Below are 23146 nucleotides of genomic sequence, written 5' to 3' on the forward strand. Positions count from 1 at the left end.
GAGTGGCTCGCTGGGCCACTGCAGTAGGCATTGTTGGCAAGGCTGGCATTTGTGGCATCTTCCTAGTTGGCTTATTGGGCAACTTCAGAGGGCAGTTAAGAGCAAACCACATCGGTGTGGGACTGGAATCACATACAGGTCCAGGCTGAGTAAGGACAGCAGGGGTTGGAGTATGAAAGCAGGGAAGTCTTTCTACAGTTATACAGGGTATAGGTGAGGCCACACCTGGAATACTGCGTGCAGTTTTGGTTTTCATATTTAAGAAAGGATATACTTGCTTTGGAGGAAGTTCAGAGAAGGTTCACTAGATTGATTCCGGAGATGAGGGGGTTGACTTATGAGGGAAGGTTGGCCCTCTACTCACTGGAGTTCAGAAGAATGAGAGGTGATCTTATCGAAACATATAAGACTGTGAGGGGGCTTGACAAGGTGGATACAGAGAGGATGTTTCCACTGATGGGGGAGACTAGAACTAGGGGTCATAATCTTAGAATAAGGGGCTGCCCATTTAAAACTGAGATGAGAAATTTCTTCTCTGAGGGTTGTAAATCTGTGGAATTTGCTGCCTAGAGAGCTGTGGAAGCTGGGTCATTGATTAAATTTAAGACAGAGATAGATAGTTTCTTAACTGATAAGGGGGTTATGGGAGCAGGCGGGGAAGTGGACCTGAGTCCATCATCGTATTAAATGGCAGAGCAGGCTCGAGGGGCCGTATGGCCTACTCCTGCTAGCTATTTCTTATGTTATGTTTCCTTCTGTAAAGGATGTTGGTGAACCAGTTGGGATTTTACAAGGGGAGAATGGGAAGTAGAAACTGTTTACATGGGGAATTAAATTATTAAACTGAAATTGTGTGAATTAGCAATCCGCAAATCCAGCAGATGACATGGCCTGTGTGCCCGCGTGTCTCTCTGATGTCTCCGTCTCTGTCGCGCACGCATATCTCTCTCTGCCTGCCTCTCTCTCTCTCTGCCTGCCTCTTTTTCTCTCTCTGCCTGCCTCTCTCTCTCTCTCTCTCTCTCTCTGCCTGCCTCTCTCTCTCTCTCTCTCTCTCTCTCTCTCTCTGCCTGCCTCTCTCTCTCTCTCTCTCTTTCTGCCTGCCTCTCTCTCTCTCTCTCTGCCTGCCTCTCTCTCTCTCTCTCTGCCTGCCTCTCTCTCTCTCTCTCTCTGCCTGCCTCTCTCTCTCTCTCTCTCTCTCTCTCTCTCTGCCTGCCTCTCTCTCTCTTTCTCTGCCTGCCTCTCTCTTTCTCTGCCTGCCTCTCTCTTTCTCTGCCTGCCTCTCTCTCTCTCTGCCTGCCTCTCTCTCTCTGCCTGCCTCTCTCTCTCTCTCTGCCTGCCTCTCTCTCTCTCTGTCTCTCTCTCTCTGTCTGCCTGTGCCTCTCTCTCTCTCTGCCTGCCTCTCTCTCTCTCTCTGCCTGCCTCTCTCTCTCTCTCTGCCTGCCTCTCTCTCTCTCTGCCTGCCTCTCTCTCTCTTTCTCTGCCTGCCTCTCTCTCTCTCTGCCTGCCTCTCTCTCTCTCTGCCTGCCTCTCTCTCTCTCTGCCTGCCTCTCTCTCTCTCTGCCTGCCTCTCTCTCTCTCTGCCTGCCTCTCTCTCTCTCTGCCTGCCTCTCTCTCTCTCTGCCTGCCTCTCTCTCTCTCTCTGCCTGCCTCTCTCTCTCTCTCTGCCTGCCTCTCTCTGTCTGCCTGTGCCTCTCTCTCTCTCTGCCTGCCTCTCTCTCTCTCTCTGCCTGCCTCTCTCTCTCTCTCTGCCTGCCTCTCTCTCTCTCTCTGCCTGCCTCTCTCTCTCTCTGCCTGCCTCTCTCTCTCTCTGCCTGCCTCTCTCTCTCTCTCTGCCTGCCTCTCTCTCTCTCTCTCTGCCTGCCTCTCTCTCTCTCTCTCTCTGCCTGCCTCTCTCTCTGCCTCTCTCTCTGTCTCTCTCTCTCTGTCTGCCTGTGCCTCTCTGTCTCTTTTTAAAAATTCATTCAGTGGATGTGGGTGTCGCTGGCAAGGCCAGCATTTATTGCCCATCCCTAATTGCCGCCTTGAACCGCTGCAGTCCGTGTGGTGAAGGTGCTCCCACAGTGCTGTTAGAGAGGGAGTTCCAGGTTTTTGACCCATTGATGACAAAGGAATGGTGTGTGTGTGTAAATATGTTAGAAAAAAAAGAAAAGATGTACTTGTAAACTTGAAAGGTTTGTGCAATGTCAAACCTTATCAAATAACAGTCCAGAACTCGGGGAGAATGATGAGTACCAACTAGTAGTTTTGTTCCCTTATAAAGGAGAAAACAACGATTTGTCGTTGGGTCTCTGATTTGTAAAGTTATGTTTCCTGTTTTTCAGGTTTTCCCCATTATCTTACAAAAGCTGGGGCCTGTCACCGAGACAGTGGTTGTGCTACCGTGGGATATAGTTGGGGAAGCAGTTGGCCACATGGCCAGGTCTTGCACAGCCGCCATCTACACGGAACACTTTGATGTACTCTGGAGCTGTTTACAAGTAAGTTCGTCAAAGATTGAAAGGTCGTAGCGGATCTCCTGTGGCATTGCTCATGGCGGCTCATTTGACATGCGGTTTGATAAGGACCATATAATGGGCAAAGGGGCTAAAAGGATTAAATTGTGGGGACAGGTTGCATAGATTAGACTTGTATTCCCTTGAATATGGAAGGTTAAGGGATGTTCGAATTGGGGTGTTTATGATGATTAAAGGGGTTGATGGGGTAAAGAGAGAGAAACTATTCCCTCTGGTGGGGTTAGTCCAGAACAGGGGGGCTGTAAATTTAACATTAGAGCTAGGCCGTTCAGGGGTAATATCAGAACATTAGAATTAGGAGCATGAGTAGGCCATTCGGCCCCTCAAGCCTGTCCTGCCATTCAATAAGACCGTGGCTGATCTTCTACCTCAACTCCACTCTCCTGCACTATCCCCATAGCTCTCGTTTCCCTTAACATTCAAAAATCTATATAAAATCAGGAAGCAATTCTTCGCACAAAGGGTAGTGGAAATCTGGAACTCATTGCCCCAAAAAGCTGTAGATGCTGGGGATCAATTGCAAAGTTTGAAACTTAGATGAATAGATTTTTGTTGGGTAAGGGTATTAAGGATTCCGGAACCAAGGAGGGTAAATGGAGTTAGGATTCAGACCCGCCATGATCTAATTGAATAGCGGATCAGGCTCAAGAGGCTGAATAGCCTCCTCCTGTTCTGATGCAATCTTTCTGTTGCTAAGATGACGCTAAGTCCCCTTAAGGCCGTCAAGTCTAGTTGCTGCTAAAGAAAAGTTGGGTGAGGTCTCTGAGTTTAATTGCTCCGCCCTTCGGATTGAGGGTCAGAACCCCAGAGAGATGCCTGGCTTTATTTTTTCTTTTCCAAGTGTGATTGCTGAGGTTAGTCAGAGAGTACAGTAATTCTGGCTCCTGTATCAGGGAGATATTTTTAATGCTGGTGTTAGTTTCTCTACACTATAAATTACAAATATGGGTTCAAGTACCACTCCAGAGACTTGAGCACAAAATCTAGGCCGAAACTCCAGTGCAGTACTGAGGGAGTGCTGCACTGTCTGAGGGGCAGTACTGAGGGAGCGCTGCACTGTTGGAGGGGCAGTACTGAGGGAGCGCTGCACTGTTGGAGGGGCAGTACTGAGGGAGCGCTGCACTGTTGGAGGGGCAGTACTGAGGGAGCGCCGCACTGTTGGAGGGGCAGTACTGAGGGAGCGCCGCACTGTTGGAGGGGCAGTACTGAGGGAGCGCCACACTGTCTTGAGGGGCTGTACTGAGGGAACGCTGCATTGTCGGAGGTGCCGTCTGTTGGGTTAGGAGCATTAAACCGAGGCCCCGTCTTCTCAGGTGGACGTAAAAAAATCCTATGGCACTATTTCGAAGAAGAGCAGAGGATTTCTCTCCAATATTTATCCCTCAACTAACATCACTAAAACAGAATATCTGGTCATTATCACATTGCTGTTTGTGGGAGCTTGCTGTGCGCAAATTGGCTGCTGCGTTTCCTATATTACAACAGTGATTATACTTAAAAAAAACACTTTAAAAAAAAAAAACTTCATTGGCTGTAAATCGCTTTGGGACGTCCTGTAGACGTGAAAAGCGTTATAGAAATGCAAGTTAATTATTTCTTAACTGGCTTTTTCATATTTTTGTAATGATGTAACAAGAATTTGTGTGTGAGGCGGACCACAAAGGCAAACGAGACCAACCAATTGTTATAATTAATCGGTTATGAGAAAACAATGCAATCTCGCAGACTACTGGCTAACCCTATTTTTAAAATGACCGATCATGTGCGTGTAAAAAAAGAATGTATTGTGATTTAGAATAAGTTTCCATTTTGAAAGTGCTAGAGGGAAACCAGAATAATTGGAAGGATACATTATGTGGGGTTGGGGGGGGGGGGGGGGCACAGGGTGATTTGACTGATCCATTTTCTGTAATTAAAAGATAAACGATTAACATTTTTGTATCACTGACAGAGCAGCATCCTGGGCCTGCGCGACAAACTAAACCCTGACAACACACAGCAAGGCTCTGAACAAATCCAACGCTTGCTGAAGGTTTTCCTCGTGCTGCTGGAAAGCAGGCAGGGGTCAAAGGTTACCCATCCTGGGGAGGTCTGTGAGGTGAGTCCCGTGACCGTAAAATCTTACAGCATAGAAGGCGGCCGGCATTTGGCCCGTGGTGCTTGTGCCGTGTCTTCAAAAGAGCTATCCAATTTAGTCCCACTCCCCCTGCTCTTTCTCCATAATCCTGCAAATGAATCCTCAAGTACATGCCTTTTGAAAATTCCTATGGAATCTGATTCCACCGTCCTTTCAGGCAGTGCGTTCCAGATCATCACAACCCTCGGTGTGAAGACATTTTCCTCATCTCCCCCTCTAGTTCTTTTACCAATTATTTTAAATCTGCCCTCTGGTTAACGACCCTTCTGCCACTGAAAACAGCTTCTCCTGAGTTACTCGTATCAGAATCCCTTGAACACCTCTATTAAATCTCCTCTTAACCTTCTCTGCTCTAAGGAGAACAACCCCAGCTTCTCCAGTCTATCCACATCACTGAAGTCCCTCACAAGATGGAGGAACGTGAAAGTGATTCCTCGCCACACGCAGTGAAACCAGATTTGCTTTTTATTTGCAAAAGCAAGATGCTGCGGACGCTGGAAATCTGAAATATAAACAGAAACTGCTGGAAATACTCAGCAGGCCGGACAGCATCTGTAGGGAGAGAAACATGACCGTTCGTCAGTACTGGAAAAGCAAGTACAGAGGCGCAGGGAAAGGGAGGAGGGAGGAAAACACAGAGGGGAAGGTCTGTGAAAGCAGGAGATATTAAATGACAAAACGGATGATTTTATTTGTGTTTTTACAACCCACCATGCTTCTTTCTTTAGACCCTGATCCAGCTGCTGCAGGATTCGCAGATGGCCGCACCGTGTTGCAAGACTCTGCTGGAGGTGCTCTCCACCCTGCTCATGGCTGAGAATGTTTTTCTGCCGAAAGCACTGATTGAAGAAACTTCGAGAAAGGTATTCGACGCCCTTAAGAACTTAAGAAATAGGAGCAGGAGTCGGTCATTTGGACCCTGGAGCCTGCTCCGCCATTCAATAAGATCATGGCTGATCTGATCATTAACTCAGCTCCACTTCCCTGCCCACTCCCCATAACTCTTTTACTCCCTTATCGCTCAAAAATATGTCTATCTCCGCCTTAAGTATATTCAGTGACCCAGTCTCCACAGCTCTCTGGGCCAGAGAATTCATAGATTTACAACCCCCCGGAGAGTAGAAATTTCTCCTCATCTCTGTTTTAAATGGGTGGCCCCTTATTCTAAGACTATGTCCCCTAGTTTTAGTTTCCCCTATGAGCGGAAATATCCTCTCTGCTTCCACCTTGTCGAGCCCCTTCATTATCTTATAAGTTTCGATAAGATCACCTCTCATTCTTCTCAACTCCAATATGTATAGGCCCAACCTACTCAACCTATCCTCATAAGTCAACCCCCTCATCTCTGGAATCTTCCAATGCAAGTTATCCTTCCTTAAATACGAGACCAAAACTGTACGCAGTGTTCCAGGTCTGGCCTCACCAATACCCTGTACAGTTGTAGCAGGACTTCTCTGCTTTTATACTCTCTCCCCCTTGCAATAAAGGTCAACATTCCATTTACCTTCCTGATTACTTGCTGTACCTGCATACTCACTTTGTGTTTCATGCACAAGGACCCCCAGGTCTCTCTGTACTGCAGCACTTAGCAATTTTTTTCCATTTATATTATAATTTGCTTTTCTATTATTTATGCCAAAGTGGATAACCTCACATTTTCCCACATTATACTCCATCTGCCAAATTTTTGCCACTCACTTAGCCTGTCTATGTCCTTTTTAAGATTTTTTGTGTCCTCCTCACAATTTGCTTTCCCACCCATCTTTGTGTCATCACCAAACTTGGCTCCATTACACTTGGTCCCTTCATCCAAGTCATTAATATAGATTGTAAATAGTTGAGGACCCAGCACCGATCTCTGCGGCACCCCACTAGTCACTGTTTGTCAACCGGAAAATGACCCATTTATCCCGGCTTTCTGCTATCTGTTAGTTAACCAGTCCCCTATCCATGCTAATTATTACCCCCAACCCCGTGAGCTTTTATCTTGTGCAGTAACCTCTTATGTGGCACCTTATCGAATGCCTTCTGGAAATCCAGATACACCACATCTACTGGTTCCCTCTTATCCACCCTGCTCATTGCATCCTCAAAGAACTCCAGCAAATTTGTCAAACATGATTTCCCTTTCATTAAACCATGTTGACTCTGCTTGATTGAATCATGCTTTTCCAAATGTCCTGCCACTGCTTCCTTAATAATGGACTCCAGAATTTTCCCAACGACAGATGTTAGGCTAACTGGTCTATTGTTTCCTGCTATTTGTCTGCCTCCTCTTTTAAATAGGAACGTTACATTTACGTTTTTCCAATCTGCTGGGACCGCCCCAGAATGCAGGGAATTTTGGTAGATTACAACCAATGCATCCACTATCTCTGCTGCCACTTCTCTTAGGATGTAAGGCATCAAGTCCAGGGGACTTCTCCACCTTTAGTCCCATTATTTTATTAGTGATAGTATTAAATTCCTCCCTCCCTATAGCCCCTTAATTATCCACTATTGGGATGTTTTTAGTGTCTTCCAATGTGAAGACCGATACAAAATATTTGTTCAACGTCTCTGCCATTTCCCTGTTCTCCGTTATTAATTCCCCAGTCTCATCTTCTAGGGGACCAACATTTACTCTAGCAACATTTACTCTTTTCCTTTTTGTGTAGCTGTAGAAACTCTTACTATCTGTTTTTATATTTCGTGCTCATTTCTATTTTACTGCAATGTACTAACAAAATGCTACAGCAGCAATGCCTTCTGTCAATGGGGTCAGTTTATGGTTTGGAAACTCCCGTTCGATCCTTTTAAGCTATTAGCCAGATCAATAATACCCTTTGTTGTATCAGAAATCCGCAGTGGTTGCGTTGCTTTGCATTGGTTCCGCTTGTGACATAAAAGACCAGCGCTGTGTCCCGCAATCGCATGTGCGTCTCTACAGATGTGTTTAATTTTTCAAAAAATTGATGGGATGTGGACGTCGCTGGCAAGGCCGGCGTTTATTGCCCATCCCTAATTGCCCCCGAGAAGGTGATGGTGAGCAGCCTTCTTGAACCGCTGCAGTCCGTGAAGGTGCTCCCACAATGCTGGTAGGGAGGAAGATCCAGGATTTTGACCCAGTGACGAAGGAACGGTGATATATTTCCAAGTCAGGACGGTGTGTGACTTGGAGGGGAACGTGGAGGTGATGGTGTTCCCATGTGCATGCTGCCCTTGTCCTTCTGGGTGATAGAGGTCGCGGGTTTGGGAGGTGCTGCCGAAGAAACCTGTCCACATTTAAATAAATGAGCGAGCAGTCACTGCTCACCATTGGTAGATCCTTCAACCATCACTGCACTACTCTCAGGATCTCTGAAAGAGAATTATAGAATCATGCAGCACAGGTGGTGTCCATTCGGCCCATCGTGCCTGTGCCGGCTCTTTGAAAGTCCTATACAATTAGTCCCACTCCCCCTGCTCTTTCCCCACAGCCCTGAAAAATTTTCAACTTGTTCATTCAATTCCCTTTTGAAAGTTACTATTGAATCTGCTTCCACCGCCCTTTTAGTAACAACTCGTTCCATAAATTATTTTTTCCTCATATCGTCTCTTGTTCTTTTGCCAATTACCTTAAATCTGTGTCCTCTGGTTCCTGACCCTCCTGCCACTGGAAACATTTTATCCTTATTTACTTTTATCAAAACCCATCATAATTTTGAACACTTCTATTAATCTTCTCTGCTGTAAGGAGAACAACCCCAGCTTCTCCAGTCTTTCCACATCACTGAAGTCGTTCTTCTCTGGTACCATTCTGCTAAATCTTCTCTGTACCCTCTCCAAGGCCTTGATATCTTTCCCAAAGTGTGGTGCCCAGAATTGGACACAGTTCTCCCGCTAGGGGTCTAACCAATATTGCAGAACATCCGAAACCGTTCTGCCAAGTTACATCTTATCACCTTTGAAAGCCCCAAAACATGCCACTTGGTTTGAGCCTTTAGTTCCCTCCCCTAACTACTGAACACTTCTCTTTCCCTTGCACCCAGCTTTCTTTGTGACTGAGAATGCTAAAGTTGTGCAAATTGCTGCTGTTACTAAATACTGACGGTGAAAGTCTGTAACCACCGATGATGATTTTCGCTCATCTTGTTGACTCTTTGTTACTTGAGAGATTCTAAGTCAATTTCCTTTTCCAGGTTTTCAGTAGTGGGTTTGGGAGAGCATCGATTTTGGAGTTCTCCGAGGACACGTTTAACATGTGCCAGTTCGAACAGGTAAATTTGAAATGCTTCTTCGAATAACTTTTGCAATAGGGAGCTTTCACATTTGACTTCAAGGAAGTGGATTTCTGATTCCCAGTTCAAGATCAGGAGTCAGTCCCATTCAATTGTGCTTGTAATGTATTTGCTTCATGGGTTCTTTACTAAAGAATTCATAGCAACACATTGCTATTAAGAACTATTTGGTTTATTAACAAAGGTTTAACAATCACACTACACCTTACCAGTCCATCCACTAGGCTCACAACTGCATTCCTCATCGTGGATGACCTTGACCCAACTGACCTGAGTCTTGTGAACATCATGTGACTGGCTAAGCCACTTACAATGCAATAGCTCTACACCTATTTTTGTTGTATCTGTAAAACAAATGTAAATCAAATGCCCCCTTATTTAAAGGGGCAGTAAAACCGACAATTTAAACAAATTAAACTTTAAACGGTCAAATAAAAATTTGGTTCCCGGGGGTGATGATGCACTCCAGTCCCTCCGGCGCCCACCTCTTGCGGAAGGCCGCGAGCGTATCGGTGAACACCGCGTGCTCCATCTCCAGGGACACCCTGGCTCGGATGTACATGCAACAGCTCTACAACTCTTTTGTTGTAATCAATTAAATCAAGTGCCCCCTTGTTTTTTTGGTGGGTTTTTCTGTTTTTTTTTTTAAGGGCACTAAAACACAAATTACACAAGTGCCCCCTGGCTAAAAGCGGGGAGGGGGGGGGGGGCACTAAAACCGGCACAATAAACAAATTAAACTTTAGACAAAACATCAAATTAAAATTTGGTTGCCGGGGGTGATGATGCACTCCAGTCCCTCCGGCGCCCACCACTCGCAGAAGGCCGCGAGTGTATCGTTGGACACTGCGTGCTCCATCTCCAGTGACACCCTGGCTCGGATGTAACCGCGGAAGAGAGGCAGGCAGTTGGGCTGAACGACCCCGTCGACCGCCCGCTGCCTGGACCAGCTGATGGCCATGCCCAGGAGCAATCCTACGAGGGAGGCCATCGGACCTGCCCGCTCCCCTCTGCACAGGGTACCCAAAGATCAGGAGTGTGGGACTGAAGTGCAACCAGAATTTGAGGAGCAGCCCCTTCAAATAACGGAATAGGGGCTGCAGCCTCGCACATTCCATAAAAACATGGAACACGGACTCTTCCAGGCCGCAGAAATTGCAGGCGGCCTGGGAGCCCGTGAACGGACTTAAAAACTTATGGCACGGGACTGCTCCGTGCACCACCCTCCAGGCCAAGTCCCCAATAAATAGAGAGAGGACTCCCGCGTAGAGTGCACTCCACCCGCCTCCTCCGGATGGCAAGATGGTGTGGCAACAGCTCTACAACTATTTTTGTAGAAAGCTTACTGCACCTGGTATTCCCAGACGGTCTCCCATCCAAATACTAACCAGGCCTGACTGCTTAGCTTCCGAGATCTGGCGTTTTCAGACTAGTGTGGCTGTAGGCAATAGTATTTGAATGGCCCATACAGGGATCGAACCCACGACCTTGGCATTATTAGCACCATGCTCTAACCAACTGAGCTAAATTGCCACTCAACCAACAGCTCTACAAACCTGTGAGCATACTCACAGGTGTGTACATTACAGCGCAAAACAGGATAATTGATCCAACTATTAGTAGAGTGAGATCTGTATCAATGGACCTTCCCAAAAAACAGACACTGGGAAAATCGGACATTTATTGAGGGACCCAAATAACTTGCATGATAAAATATACAAGAGGCACTCTGAGCCACGGTCACTCGCAATTTGCGACCTACAGATAGCTTTCGGTGCACCAAGACCGTTTACAACTTAAAGCACTGGATGCAGCCTGTTACAAAGCTGCTGTACCTGGAACTTTCACCGAGACGGATCCTTGACCCTTCCCCTTGCAACTCGCTTCCTCTCTGCCCCCAAATTCCCTTGAGGTCAGTGTACGCCAGTCAGCGCACGCCGGTCAGCACGAGACAGCAGTGGGTTTTGTGAAAGTAATGGCATGTATGGAGCAGGGAGCTCTTTGCCCAGCATCCGAAGCAAGCAGAGGAACCGCTCTGTCTCTTGTGTTGAATGCTCCCATGGCTTTATCCCAGGGATAGAGCTGTTTCTCTGCTGCTGTGGATTCTGGGTAAAGAACTCCCCATTCTGCTGGGAGTTTTTACAGTTGATACAATGACTATTTTGAAAATAAGGACACCTGCAAAAAAAAGGACACCTTATGCCAGTCCCCAAGGTGTCCATAATTTACAGGTTTCACTGCAGTCTCTTTTGAGTCAGTATTCAACACCCAATCGAACCGTAGATGTTTACAAGGCACAGGATGTCGTTCGGCCCATGGAGTCTGTGCCAGCTGCGGTTGATCCACTGAATTCACCTATATTTTGGAACCGTCATCACCTTTTTTTTTTGGCCCAACATATTTTAAGTGCTTCATTTATTTTACCCAACGAATAGTTGGCTGGGCTGTGGTCGAAAGACTCGCTAGAAGCACTAACTTGGATGTAGGTAGGGCAGTTTTTAAGGTGACAGCACATCCGGTGTTGCATTTAAAGCTTGGGTAAAGAAGAGAGAATAATGGAAGTGACGGAGGGGAGAGCGAGAGAGACAAAAGCAAAGAGAGAGTAAGGAGGAGGAGGGGCAATGAGAGAAGGAAGGAGTGATGGTTCTGAAGTGATAGGAGGAGGGGGGAAGAAGAGAGGTGGGGAAAAGGGAGATGGAGAGAGGAGGGAGAGAAATTATTGATTAAAATATGTGAAAAGGAACTTGCGATTGTATTTACCTCAAAGTAATGGAGGTGACAATTGGGTAGCTCCTCTGACCCGTTCCACTCCGCCGGCATTACTTCACCGGTGAGGTGCCGTAAGCACTGTTTACGCCGTACTTTGGGAATGGTAACGGCAGCGGAAGCAGCTCTGGGGAATTTCCTGGCCGAAACATTCAAATAATAGGGAATCAGCGATGCTCGACATTGGTTTCTGTGCACACTCTTACTCTCGTTTCATTCTTTTTAAATGAAAGGTAACAGGAAGCAATAATTTTTAAAGTTATTTTGTTTAAACTTAAAAAGAAATAGTGTAATGCACTCGGAAGATAGTTGATGCTGAAAGTTGGAAACCCCGTGGATAAATATGTTGTTCAATCGTTGGCTTATTGTTGTTCTAAAGCTGCTTCTGCCGAGCTTACTGCAGTACGTGGAAGGATGTTTTGGGATTGACGATCTGTCCGCCAGGGAAGAAACTCTGGGACTTTTGGTGAAACTGATTCTGGCCAAAGCTGAGCCTCCGACGGTTGGATCGATGGTGTTTGAAAAGTATCCTCTCCTCTTCGCAGGATCGGCACAAGTGTGAGTACCCTGACAGCATGTCTTGTGGTGACGCGTGCCCTTGAAACAGGGCAAGACTGGCGTTTTCCTGCTATTTATAGAGTCACAGAAGGAGGCCAATCAGCCTGTACCTGTTTGAAAGATCTGACCTATTGGTCGCACTCCCCTGTCTCTTCCCCCATAGCATTTAGAGAGTTTGCCAGTGTGTCGACAGGCAATACGGTGTGTCCGGCAACTTCCGTTGAAATGAAAAGATGTGGGGGGGGGGGGGGAGAGAAATTCGGTTGGTCAGCACCACGCGGTGCGTTCACGGGGTGCTGAGCGCCGTGCTGTCCGATCCTGCCGTGAACTTCAGAGACGGTTTAGCGGCGCTCACTAGCACCGCCCATTCAGTGATGTCACTGAGTGTGCAATGTCCCCGGAGTGCCGCGTTTGCAAAATTCCCCTGCCGTAGCGCTTGGTGCTGAGGCCGGCTGGGGAAAGCAGTCAGTCGGTCCAGCAATGATCCTGGAGCGGTATCATCCGGAGTGTGAGGTAAGTGCTGACATTTCACTTTCTCAACTTTTATTTACTTGTTGCTGTAGTAGCAAAGTGTGGGTCAGGTTTATGGAATTTTTCAGCAGGATTTATTTTTTCATCTTTAGGCCAAAAATTGATTAGGCCTCCTGTGCTTTCGCTCCGTTAGCGCCCAAAGAGAAGTATCATCATCATAGGCAGTCCCTCGAAACGAGCATGACTTGCTTCCACGCCAAAAAAGGATGAGTTCACGGGTGTTTCAATGAAGGACCTAATATTCCAGATCCCGAACTGCATCCTGAAGGGTGGAAGATGTCTGTGCGTGGATTTTTTTAACGTGTGGTGGCCGTTGCACACCAGCCACCACACAGGCTTGACAGAGGCTAGGTCTTGGTCCAGTGGCAAGGGTTAGCCAAGACGACTAGAGACCTGCTCTGCTGCACGGACCTAGTGCGCGCACATATCGCAGTGTGGGCTGGTCCGTGCTGCCCCTGGGCCCGAAATCAATCCTCTCCTGGCCCCATCACATCCCTCCACAGTCTCTCACCGCTCCTGCTGTATCTGCCCAGGCTTCAATCATCGACCTGGACCTTGATGACGTCACTCTTTGCTGCCGTCGCCCTCCTGCACCAGCTCGCGCTGTTCCCTGAAGTAGTACGCCTCCACACTGCTCCCGGGCTGCTGCACCTCTGCTCATTTTATGGCCCCGACCTGCTGCTGGTGTTCTCATAAGGAGTATGGTACACTTCTCTTAGCGCTCCACTCCCCTCTTGGGGCAATACAATAAATATCGCATTTTGAGGCGGTAGATATTGACCGGCGCTAAAGGTCACCGTCTCATCGCGGCCGATACCGAATTTCAAGCCCCTGGTGTGGTAGCCGAGTGGTTCTGCGACTGGACTCGCAATGCAGAGGTCATGAGGTCAGATCCCAAATTGTGAGGTTGCATTCAATAAATTTGGTCATTTCCGGCCTGGCTCCAGAAGAAATAACCACGCAAGTTTCTGGATTGCCGCAAAAGCCCAGCTGGTTCACCAATGTCATTCAGGGAAGGGAATCTGACGCTCTTACCTGCTCTGGCCTACAAGTGACTCCCGTCCACACTGCATGGTTGACGCTTACTTGAGGTACGAGAGAGGAAGTGGTGGCTGCCTCATGAACAGGGAATTTCTCGGACTGCAAGTGTAATCTGTCCGTTAATCAGTTTTCAAGTGAGCCGAGATCAAAGGGCTGAGTTGTCCCAGTTACTGTTTGTCTTCAAATTCCTCCAACTTGGGCCTCTTGTGCATTCCCTGGTTATAATCGCCCCACCATCGGCAGCCGTGCCTTCAGCTGCTTGGGTCCTAAACTCTGGAATTCCCTCCCAAAACCCCTCTCGCCTCCTTTAAGACGCTCCTTAAAACCCACCTCTATGACCAAGCCTGTGCTAATATCTCCTTATGTGGCTTGGTGTCAATTTTTTGTCTTAACACTCCTGTGAAGCGCCTTGGGATGTTTTATCACATTAAAGACACTGTATAAATGTGAGTTGATGTTGTTGCAATGGATATTGAGTGAATGGGGAAAATCAGATCAGTGGACAGCCCTGGAACCCACGATAGCAGCCTCTGAAATGGTGGGGTAAAAGTCACACTGCATTGTTACCTGCCATGCCCTGGGTAACAAACACAACCTCGCAGCGGGAGTGCGTGATTCTGCGATACCATCCTGGCATGTGCCAAGGAGTGACACAGCGGAACTTGTACTCTTAAATTGTGTCATTTTGTTTAATAATTTCAATCTATTTTAACGCGGCGATGTGCATGCGAAGCAATGCCTGCTTCACAAACTTAAATATTCATAGGGATTTGACACAAGTTTTGAACTGTTAATTAAGAAGCAAGATTGACTCTTCAGAAAACGATTCGCTCTCTGCTCACCAATGGTGTTGCAGACTGGGCAGTTGAGTGGCAATTGAGCGTTAACATTAACAAAAGTGGGATGACTCACTTTGGCACGTAAAACAGAAACACCACTGACACTTTGAGAAACTGATTGGGGTAGAAGAGCAAAGGGATTTAGGGATACAGGTAAAGAAATCAGCAAAGCAGGTTAGCAAAGCAATTAAAATGCTAACAAAGCACTGGGATTTATTTCTAGGATATAACAGTAGTGAAGTTATGTTAAGCTTATATAGGACCCTGGTAAGGCTGCACTTAGAGTGCTGTGCTCAGTTCTGGTCTCCGTTCTCCATACTATAAGAAGGACTGGAGAAAGTGCAAAAAAGATTTACAAGGATGGTACCAGAACTGAGATTCCAGCGATCGGGAAAGAGTGAACAGGTTGGGATTTTCTTCTTTAGAAAAGAGAAGATTTAGAGGAGACCAGATAGAGGTCTTTAAAATTATGAGTTGGTTAGATAGGGTACATAAGAACACAAGAAATAGGAACAGAAGTCGGCCATTTTGACCCCTTGAGCCCACTCCGCCATTCAATAAGATCATGGCTGATCATTGCCTCAACTCCACTTTCCTGCATGCTCCCCATAACCCTTGACTCCGACTCCCTTATCGCTCAAACGTCTGTCTATCTCCACCTTAAATATATTCAATGACCCAGCCTCCACAGCTCTCTGGGGTAGAGAATTCCACAGATTCACGACCCTCTGAGAGAAGAAATTCCTCCTCATCTCCGTTTAAATGGGCGACCCCTTATTCTGATACTATGCCCCTTTGTTCTAGATTTCCTCACGAGGGGAAACATCCTCTCTGCGTCTACCCTGACAAGCCCCTCATAATCTTATACATTTCAATACGATCACCTCTCATTCTTCTAAACTCCAAAGATGTATGAACATACGAAAAATGACGGACAGTAAAAGACCATCTGGTCCCTCAAGCCTGTCCCACACAATGTGGAGAGAATGTTTCCACTTGTGGGAGAATCCAAAACTAGGGACCATAAGCACAAGATAGTTACTAATAAATCAAATAGGGAAATAACTCAGGATGGTGAGAATGTGGAACTGGTTACCACAGGAAGTGGTCGAGGCGAATAACTTAGATACTTTCGAAAGGAAACTAGACAAGTCCATGAGAGAAAAGGGACGAGAAAGGCTGAGATGAGGCAGACAGAATGGGAGGGGACTGGTGTGGAATATAAACACCAGCACAGACTGGGCCGAATGGCCTGTTTTTGTGCTGTATATTCTATGTCAAAGAAATAATATCAAGTGTAATTTTGAAATATATAAATCTTCAGGAAAGCTGGGCATTGGTGTATTTTCACTCAAGTCCTGTGTACTAATCGAATTAATGCTTTTTAAACATCTTCCAGTTCTCAGTCAAGTGATGAAAAGGATTCCGATGGAGTGGAGAATGGCGGGCCAGTTTCTTTGGTTTTAGATTACGTGCTGTCTTTGCTGCACCTTCCCGAAGATGGCAAGGTGTCGGATCTTGCACATAGCTGGGCGGCTCTTGTCATCCTTCCCCATATCAGGTGAGAAAAAACATTTTGGGTTATCGTGATTTTTGCAACCAAAGAGTGGACTTTAACAAATTTGGGCTTCACAAATTCATAATTGTGGTAGCCCAGTGACTGTTTGTTTCAAGTTCCCAATCTGTGATTAGTTAGTTGGACCGTACTGTTCCTAGTGGCACATGAGACAACCTAGGGGCTCTCTGTCCAGAGCAAGATACTTGACTCTGGTGGGAGTCTCATCTTGTCTTGCATCAGCGGATTGCGGTTCCCCGCAGTTGATAGTTATATTTATAATTTAAATGCTGCTATTTTGATGGGGGTGCACAAGCAGAGGGACCTGGGGATGCATATTTACAATTCTTGGAAGGTGGCAGGGCAAGTTGATCAGGCGGTGAAGAAAGCGTGCGGATACTGGCTTTGTAAATGGGGGCATTGAATACAAAAACAGGAAGTCATGCTCAACCTTTTCAAATCTCTGGTTCATAGAAACATAGAAAATAGGTGCAGGAGTAGGCCATTCGAGCCTTCAGTAAGATCATGGCTGATCATGCAACTACATGCAGCTTTCTCTCCATACCCCTTGATCCCTTTAGCTGTAAGGGCCACATCTTAACTCCATTTTGAATATATCTAATGAACTGGCCTCAACAACTTTCTGTGGAAGAGAATTCCACAAGTTCACAATTCTCTGAGTGAAGAAGTTTCTCCTCATCTCGGTCCTAAATGGCTTACCCCTTTTCCTTAGACTGTGACCCCTGGTTCTGGACTTCCCCAACATCGGGAACATTCTTCCTGCATCTAACCTGTCCAATCCCTTCAGAATTCTATATGTTTCTATGAAATCCCCTCTCATTCGGCATTGGAACCGGTTCTGGGGGAGGTGGGACCAGTACAAACCGGATGGTCGGCACCTGGGCAGGACCGGAACGAATGTCCTAGGGGGAGTGTTTGTTAGTGCTGTTGGAGAGGAGTTAAACTAATATGGCAGGGGGATGGGAACCAATGCAGGGAGACTGAGGGAAACAAAAAGGAGACAAAAGCAAAAGACAGAAAGGAGATGAGTAAAAGTAGACAGCAGAGAACCCAAGGCAAAAAACAAAAAGGGTCACTGAATATAAAGGAGCTGCAGGAGGGGTCAAAACTAAAAATCATGGTTTAAAAACTAGGATTAAAACACTCTACCTAAATGCACGCAGCATTCGAAATAAAGTAAATGAGTTGACGGCACAATTCATTACAAATGGGTATGATTTGGTGGCCATTACAGAAACATGGTTGCAGGGTGGCCAAGACTGGGAATTAAACATACAAGGGTATCTGACGATTCGGAAAGATAGACAAGAAGGGAAAGGAGGTGGGGTAGCTCTGTTAATAAAGGATGATATCAGGGCAGTTGTGAGAGACGGTATTGGCTCTAATGAACAAAATGTTGAATCATTGTGGGTGGAGATTAGAAGATAGTAAGGGGAAAAAGTCACTGGTGGGCGTAGTTTATAGGCCCCCAAATAATAACTTCACGGTGGGGCGGGCAATAATCAAGGGAATAATGGAGGCATGTGAAAAAGGAACGGCAGTAGTCATGAGGGATTTTAACCTACATATCGATTGGTCAACTCAAATAGCACGGGGTAGCCTGGAGGAGGAATTCATAGAATGCATACGGGATTGTTTCTTAGAACAATATGTAACAGAACCTACAAGGGAGCAAGCTATCTTAGATCTGGTCCTGTGCAATGAGACAGGAAAAATAAACGATCTCCTTGTAAAAGATCCTCTCGGAATGAGTGATCACCGTATGGTTGAATTTGTAATACAGATTGAGGGTGAGGAAGTTGTCAGAAACGAGCGTACTATGCTTAAACAAAGGGGACTACAGTGGGATGAGGGCAGAGTTGGTTAAAGTAGACTGGAAACACAGACTAAACGGTGGCACAATTGAGGAACAGTGGAGGACTTTTAAGGAGCTCTTTCATAGTGCGCAACAAAAATATATTCCAGTGAAAAAGAACGGCGGGAAGAGAAGGGATAACCAAGGAAATAAAGGAGAGTATCAAATCAAAGACCAATGCGTATAAGGTGGCCAATGTTAGTGGAAAATTAGAGGATTGGGAAAATTTTAAACAACAGCAAAGAATGACTAAAAAAGCAATAAAGAAAGGAAAGATAGATTTCGAAGGTAAACTTGCGTAAAACAAAAACAGATAGTAAAAGCTTTTACAGATATATAAAACGGAAAAGAGTGACTAAAGTAGATGTTGGTCCCTTAGAAGATGAGAAGGGGGTTTTAATACTGGGAAATGTGGAAATGGCTGAGACCGTAAACAATTATTTTGCTTCGGTCTTCACAGTGGAAGACACAAAAACCATGCCAAAAATTGCTGGTCACGGGAATGTGGGAAGGGAGGACCTTGAGACAATCACTATCACTAGGGAGGTAGTGCTGGACAGGCTAATGGGACTCAAGGTAGACAAGTCCCCTGGTCCTGATGAAATGCATCCCAGGATATTAAAAGAGATGGCGGAAGTTATAGCAGATGCATTCGTTATAATCTACCAAAATTCTCTGGACTCGGGAGGTACCAGCGGATTGGAAAGCAGCTAATGTAACGCCTCTGTTTTTAAAAAAAGGGGGCAGACAAAAGGCAGGTAACTATAGGCCGGTTAGTTTAACATCTGTAGTGGGGGAAATGCTTGAAACTATCATTAAGGAAGAAATAGCGGGACATCTAGATAGGAAGAGTGCAATCAAGCAGATGCAGCATTGTATCATGAAGGGGAAATCATGTTTAACTAATTTACTAGAATTCTTTGAGGATATAACGAGCATGGTGGATACAGGTGTCCCGATGGATGTGGTGTATTTAGATTTCGATAAGGTGCCACACAAAAGGTTACTGCAGAAGATAGAGATATGCGGAGTCAGGAAATGTATTCGCATGGATCAAGAATTGGCTGGCGAACAGAAAGCAGAGAGTCGGGATAAATGGGTCCTTTTCGGGTTGGAAATCGGTGGTTAGTGGTGTGCCACAGGGATTGGTGCTGAGACCACAACTGTTTACAATATACATAGATGACCTGGAAGAGGGGACAGAGTGTAGTGTAACAAAATTTGCAGATTACACAAAGATTAGTGGGAAAATGGGTTGTGTAGAGGACACAGAGGCTGCAAAGAGATTTAGATAGGTTAAGCGAATGGGCTAAGGTTTGGAAGATGGAATACAATGTCGAAAAATGTGAGGTCATCCACCTTGGGGAAAAAAAAACAGCAAAAGGGAATATTATTTGAATGGGGAGAAATTACAACATGCAGCGGTGCAGAGGGACCTGGGGGTCCTTGTGCACGAATCCCAAAAAGTTAGTTTGCAGGTGCAGCAGGTAATCAGGAAGGCGAATGGAATGTTGGCCTTCATTGCGAGAGGGATGGAGTACAAAAGCAGGGAAGTCCTGCTGCAACTGTATAGGGTATTGGTAAGGCCGCAACTGGAGTACTGCGTGCAGTTTTGGTCACCTTACTTAAAGAAGGATATACTGGCTTTGGAGGGGGTACAGAGACGATTCACTAGGCTGATTCCGGAGATGGGGGGTTACCTTTTATGATGATAGATTGAGTAGACTGGGTCTTTACTCATTGGAGTTCAGAAGGATGAGGGGTGATCTTATAGAAACATTTAAAATAATGAAAGGGATAGACAAGATAGAGGCAGTGAGGTTGTTTCCACTGGTCGGTGAGACTAGAACTAGGGGGCACAGCCTCAAAATACGGGGGAGCCAATTTAAAACCGAGTTGAGAAGGAATTTCTTCTCCTAGACGGTTGTGAATCTGGAATTCTCTGCCCAAGGAAGCAGTTGAGGCTAGCTCATTGAATGTATTCAAGTCACAGATAGATAGATTTTTAATCAAAATGGGAATTAAGGGTTACGGGGTAAGTGGAGCTGAGTCCACGGCCAGATCAGCCATGTTCTTATTGAATGGCGGAGCAGGCTCGAGGGGCTAAATGGCCTATTCCTGTTCCTAATTCTTACGTTCTTATGTTCTTATTCTTCTAAATTCCAGTGAATATAAACCTAGTCGATCCAGTCTTTCTTCATATGTCAGCCCTGCCATCCCGAGAATCAGTCTGATAAACCTTCACTGCACTCCCTCAATAGCAAGAATGTCCTTCCTCAGATTAGGAGACCAAAACTGTACACAATATTCAAGGCGTGGTCTCACCAAGGCCCTGTACAACTGCAGTAAGACCTCCCTGCTCCTATACTCAAATCCTCTCGCAATGTTGGCCGCCTTCACCGCCTGCTGTACCTGCATGCCACCTTTCAATGACTGATGTACCATGACACTCGGGTCTCGTTGCACCTCCCCTTTTCCTAATCTGTCACCATTCAGATAATATTCTGCCTTCCTGTTTTTGCCACCAAAGTGGATAACCTCACATTTACCTACATTTATTGCATCTGCCATGCATTTGCCTTTTCACCTCACCTGTCCAAGTCACCCTGCAGCCTCTTAGCATCCTCCTCACAGCTCACACCGCCACCCAGCTTAGTGTCATTTGCAAACTTGGAGATATTACATTCAATTCCTTCGTCTAAATCATTGATGTATATTGTAAATAGCTGGCGTTCTGCCCCAGATGGGGTATTGTGGACAGTACACTTTAGGAATGATGTCAAGGCATTAGAAAGAGTACAGAAAGGGAGGTTTACCAGGGTGATACCAAGGATGAAGACTTTGTTATGTGGAGAGATTGGAGAACCTGGGATTGCTCTCCTTCGAGCAGAGACGGTTAAGGGGAGACCTAATAGTTGTGTTCAAAATGATGAGGGCTTTTGATAGAGCAAGTAGGAAGAAACTGTTTCCTCTGGCAATTGGGTCAGTAACCAGAGAATATACATCTAAAATAATTGGCAAAAGAACAAGAGGGAAAATGAGTAGAAATCTCTTTGTTGTGATCATCTGGAATGCACTGCCTGAAAGATTTGTGGAATCAGATTCCATAGGAACTTTCAAAAGGCAGTTGGACATGTATTTGAGGAGGACTAATTTGCAGGGTTATGGGGGAAGAAGCAGGGGAGTGGGACTCATTGGATCGCTCTGTCAAAGAGCCAGCACAGGCACGATGGGCTGAATGGCCTCTTTCTGTGCTGTAAGATCCTGTGACCTGTTAAGTCTCAGCTTGTCTCTGGGTTGTTTCCGTAACGGAAGCCACTTTTACATGGACAGTTTGTTAGCCTGACTCTCAGCTCCCTACCGTTAATCTGGCTCTGGCCTTTCGACCTGTCTGCCAATCGGGAGTTAATACTCTCGGCATCGTAGCTCTCGGTCATAGGAGCACGCAGCGCCCTCTCACAAGGTTACGGTGCCATATGTGTTCTCAGAAACAGGACGACAGGTTAACTGGCCAGGCGGTGAACTGACTGCACCTTGCATCATTCTCTTTAAGCATCTGTGCATTTCCCCAGTTTTGCCATTTTACTTCATATCTCTAGTCCTAACAGCCTGTGTCATTCCAAATTTTCATGCAGGCCAATGGAAACGGAAAAGGCATTGGCCCCGGTTCAATCGCTCCTTGATTGGCTGCTGACCACTCTTGAAGAAAGTGACTCCATTAATGAAGGTCAGTTTGCTGTTACAGGGAAAGGCAAGTCTCGGGGGTGGGGGGGGCGGGCGGCATTTTATGCACACACTATATACTCACCCTTTCCTTTCAAAGTTCTTCATAGCTGTAAAGCTCTTTGGGAAGTCCTGAGGTTGTGAAAGGCGCATGGAAATGCAAGTCATCTTTCTCTTTCTCTCTTGCACTCTTTGTCTCTTGCGCTCTTTCTCTCCTCTGTCTCTCTCGCGCTTTCTCTCTTTTTCTTCTCCTATCCCCCTCACTCTTTCTCTTCTCTGTCTCTCTTGTGTGTTCTATTCCTCTGTCTCTCTCATGCTTTCTCTGTCTTCTCCTGTCTCTCTCGTGCTTTCTCTCTTGCTCTCCTCTGTCTCTCTCGCACACAGTAGAACCTGATGTTGAAGTTCTAATTCACTCAAGAATGATCAGCGCATGGATAGTGTATTGGAGGCAAAAACCTGCAGTCATTTCCGCGACAGTTGGATGCTGCAATCGAAGACTTGTAGGCTCTCTCTGGATGGATGCGCTCAGGTGAGCCGAGTGGCCTTGTTCATCTGTATCCATCTTGTGATCTGGACAAGGATGTCATTATCTCTGGATTGGGTTGACCATGACTGTGGCTTTGCTTGTTTTGTTAGGATGGATGTATGTTGCCCGTCAAGCAGTTGGCACCCTTCTGAGTCTAACAGAGTCTTCGGAAATTCTCAACTTCCTGCCTGTAGAACGTGTAAGGGATTTGATGAAGTAAGTGCTTTTATAGCTACTCTTGGCTAGAAAACCTTACACTGGCTGTAGACCCATGTATTGCATTTTGTGATTGAGAATTACGGAGCCCACTAAGAACTCTGGGAAAATGTGAGGTTATTCACTTTGGCAGAAAAAAATAATAAAGCAAATTATTATTTCAATGGAAAAAAAATACAAAATGCTGCAGTACAGAGGGACCTGAGGGTCCTTGTGCACGGAACACAAAAGTTAGTATGCAGGAAGTTAGTAATCAGGAAGGCAAATGGAATGTTGGCCTTTATTGCGAGGGGGATGGAGTATAAAAGCAGAGAAGTCCTTCTACAACTGTACAGGGTATTGGTGAGGCCGCACCTAAAGTACTGCGTACAGTTTTGGTCTCCGTATTTAAGGAGGGATATACTTGCATTGGAGGCAGTTCAGAGAAGGTTCACTAGGTTGATTCTTGAGATAAAGGAGTTGACTTATGAGGAAAGGTTGAGTCGGTTGGGCCTATACTCATTGGAGTTTAGAAGAATGAGAGGTGATCTTATCGAAACATAAGATTCTGAGGGGCCTCAACAATGTGGATGCAGAGAGGATATTTCCACTCATGGGGGAAACTAA

At 46.0% G+C, this 23146-nt stretch overlaps 1 protein-coding gene across 1 annotated transcript in view; it reads left to right on the forward strand.

The window, feature by feature from the left end:
- utp20 (UTP20 small subunit processome component) overlaps positions 1 to 23146 on the forward strand; it is a 153969-nt gene that overhangs the window by 15201 nt on the left and 115622 nt on the right. Inside the window, exons 8-15 of the mRNA XM_070900152.1 lie at positions 2322 to 2477; positions 4465 to 4611; positions 5379 to 5513; positions 8811 to 8888; positions 12055 to 12233; positions 16044 to 16205; positions 21711 to 21802; positions 22435 to 22540. Of these exons, the coding sequence (XP_070756253.1) occupies positions 2322 to 2477; positions 4465 to 4611; positions 5379 to 5513; positions 8811 to 8888; positions 12055 to 12233; positions 16044 to 16205; positions 21711 to 21802; positions 22435 to 22540 (1055 nt within the window). The remainder of the gene's footprint in view (positions 1 to 2321; positions 2478 to 4464; positions 4612 to 5378; positions 5514 to 8810; positions 8889 to 12054; positions 12234 to 16043; positions 16206 to 21710; positions 21803 to 22434; positions 22541 to 23146) is intronic.

Source organism: Pristiophorus japonicus, chromosome 15, assembly GCF_044704955.1.
Source record: "Pristiophorus japonicus isolate sPriJap1 chromosome 15, sPriJap1.hap1, whole genome shotgun sequence".
NCBI classification, from domain to species: Eukaryota; Metazoa; Chordata; class Chondrichthyes; family Pristiophoridae; genus Pristiophorus; species Pristiophorus japonicus.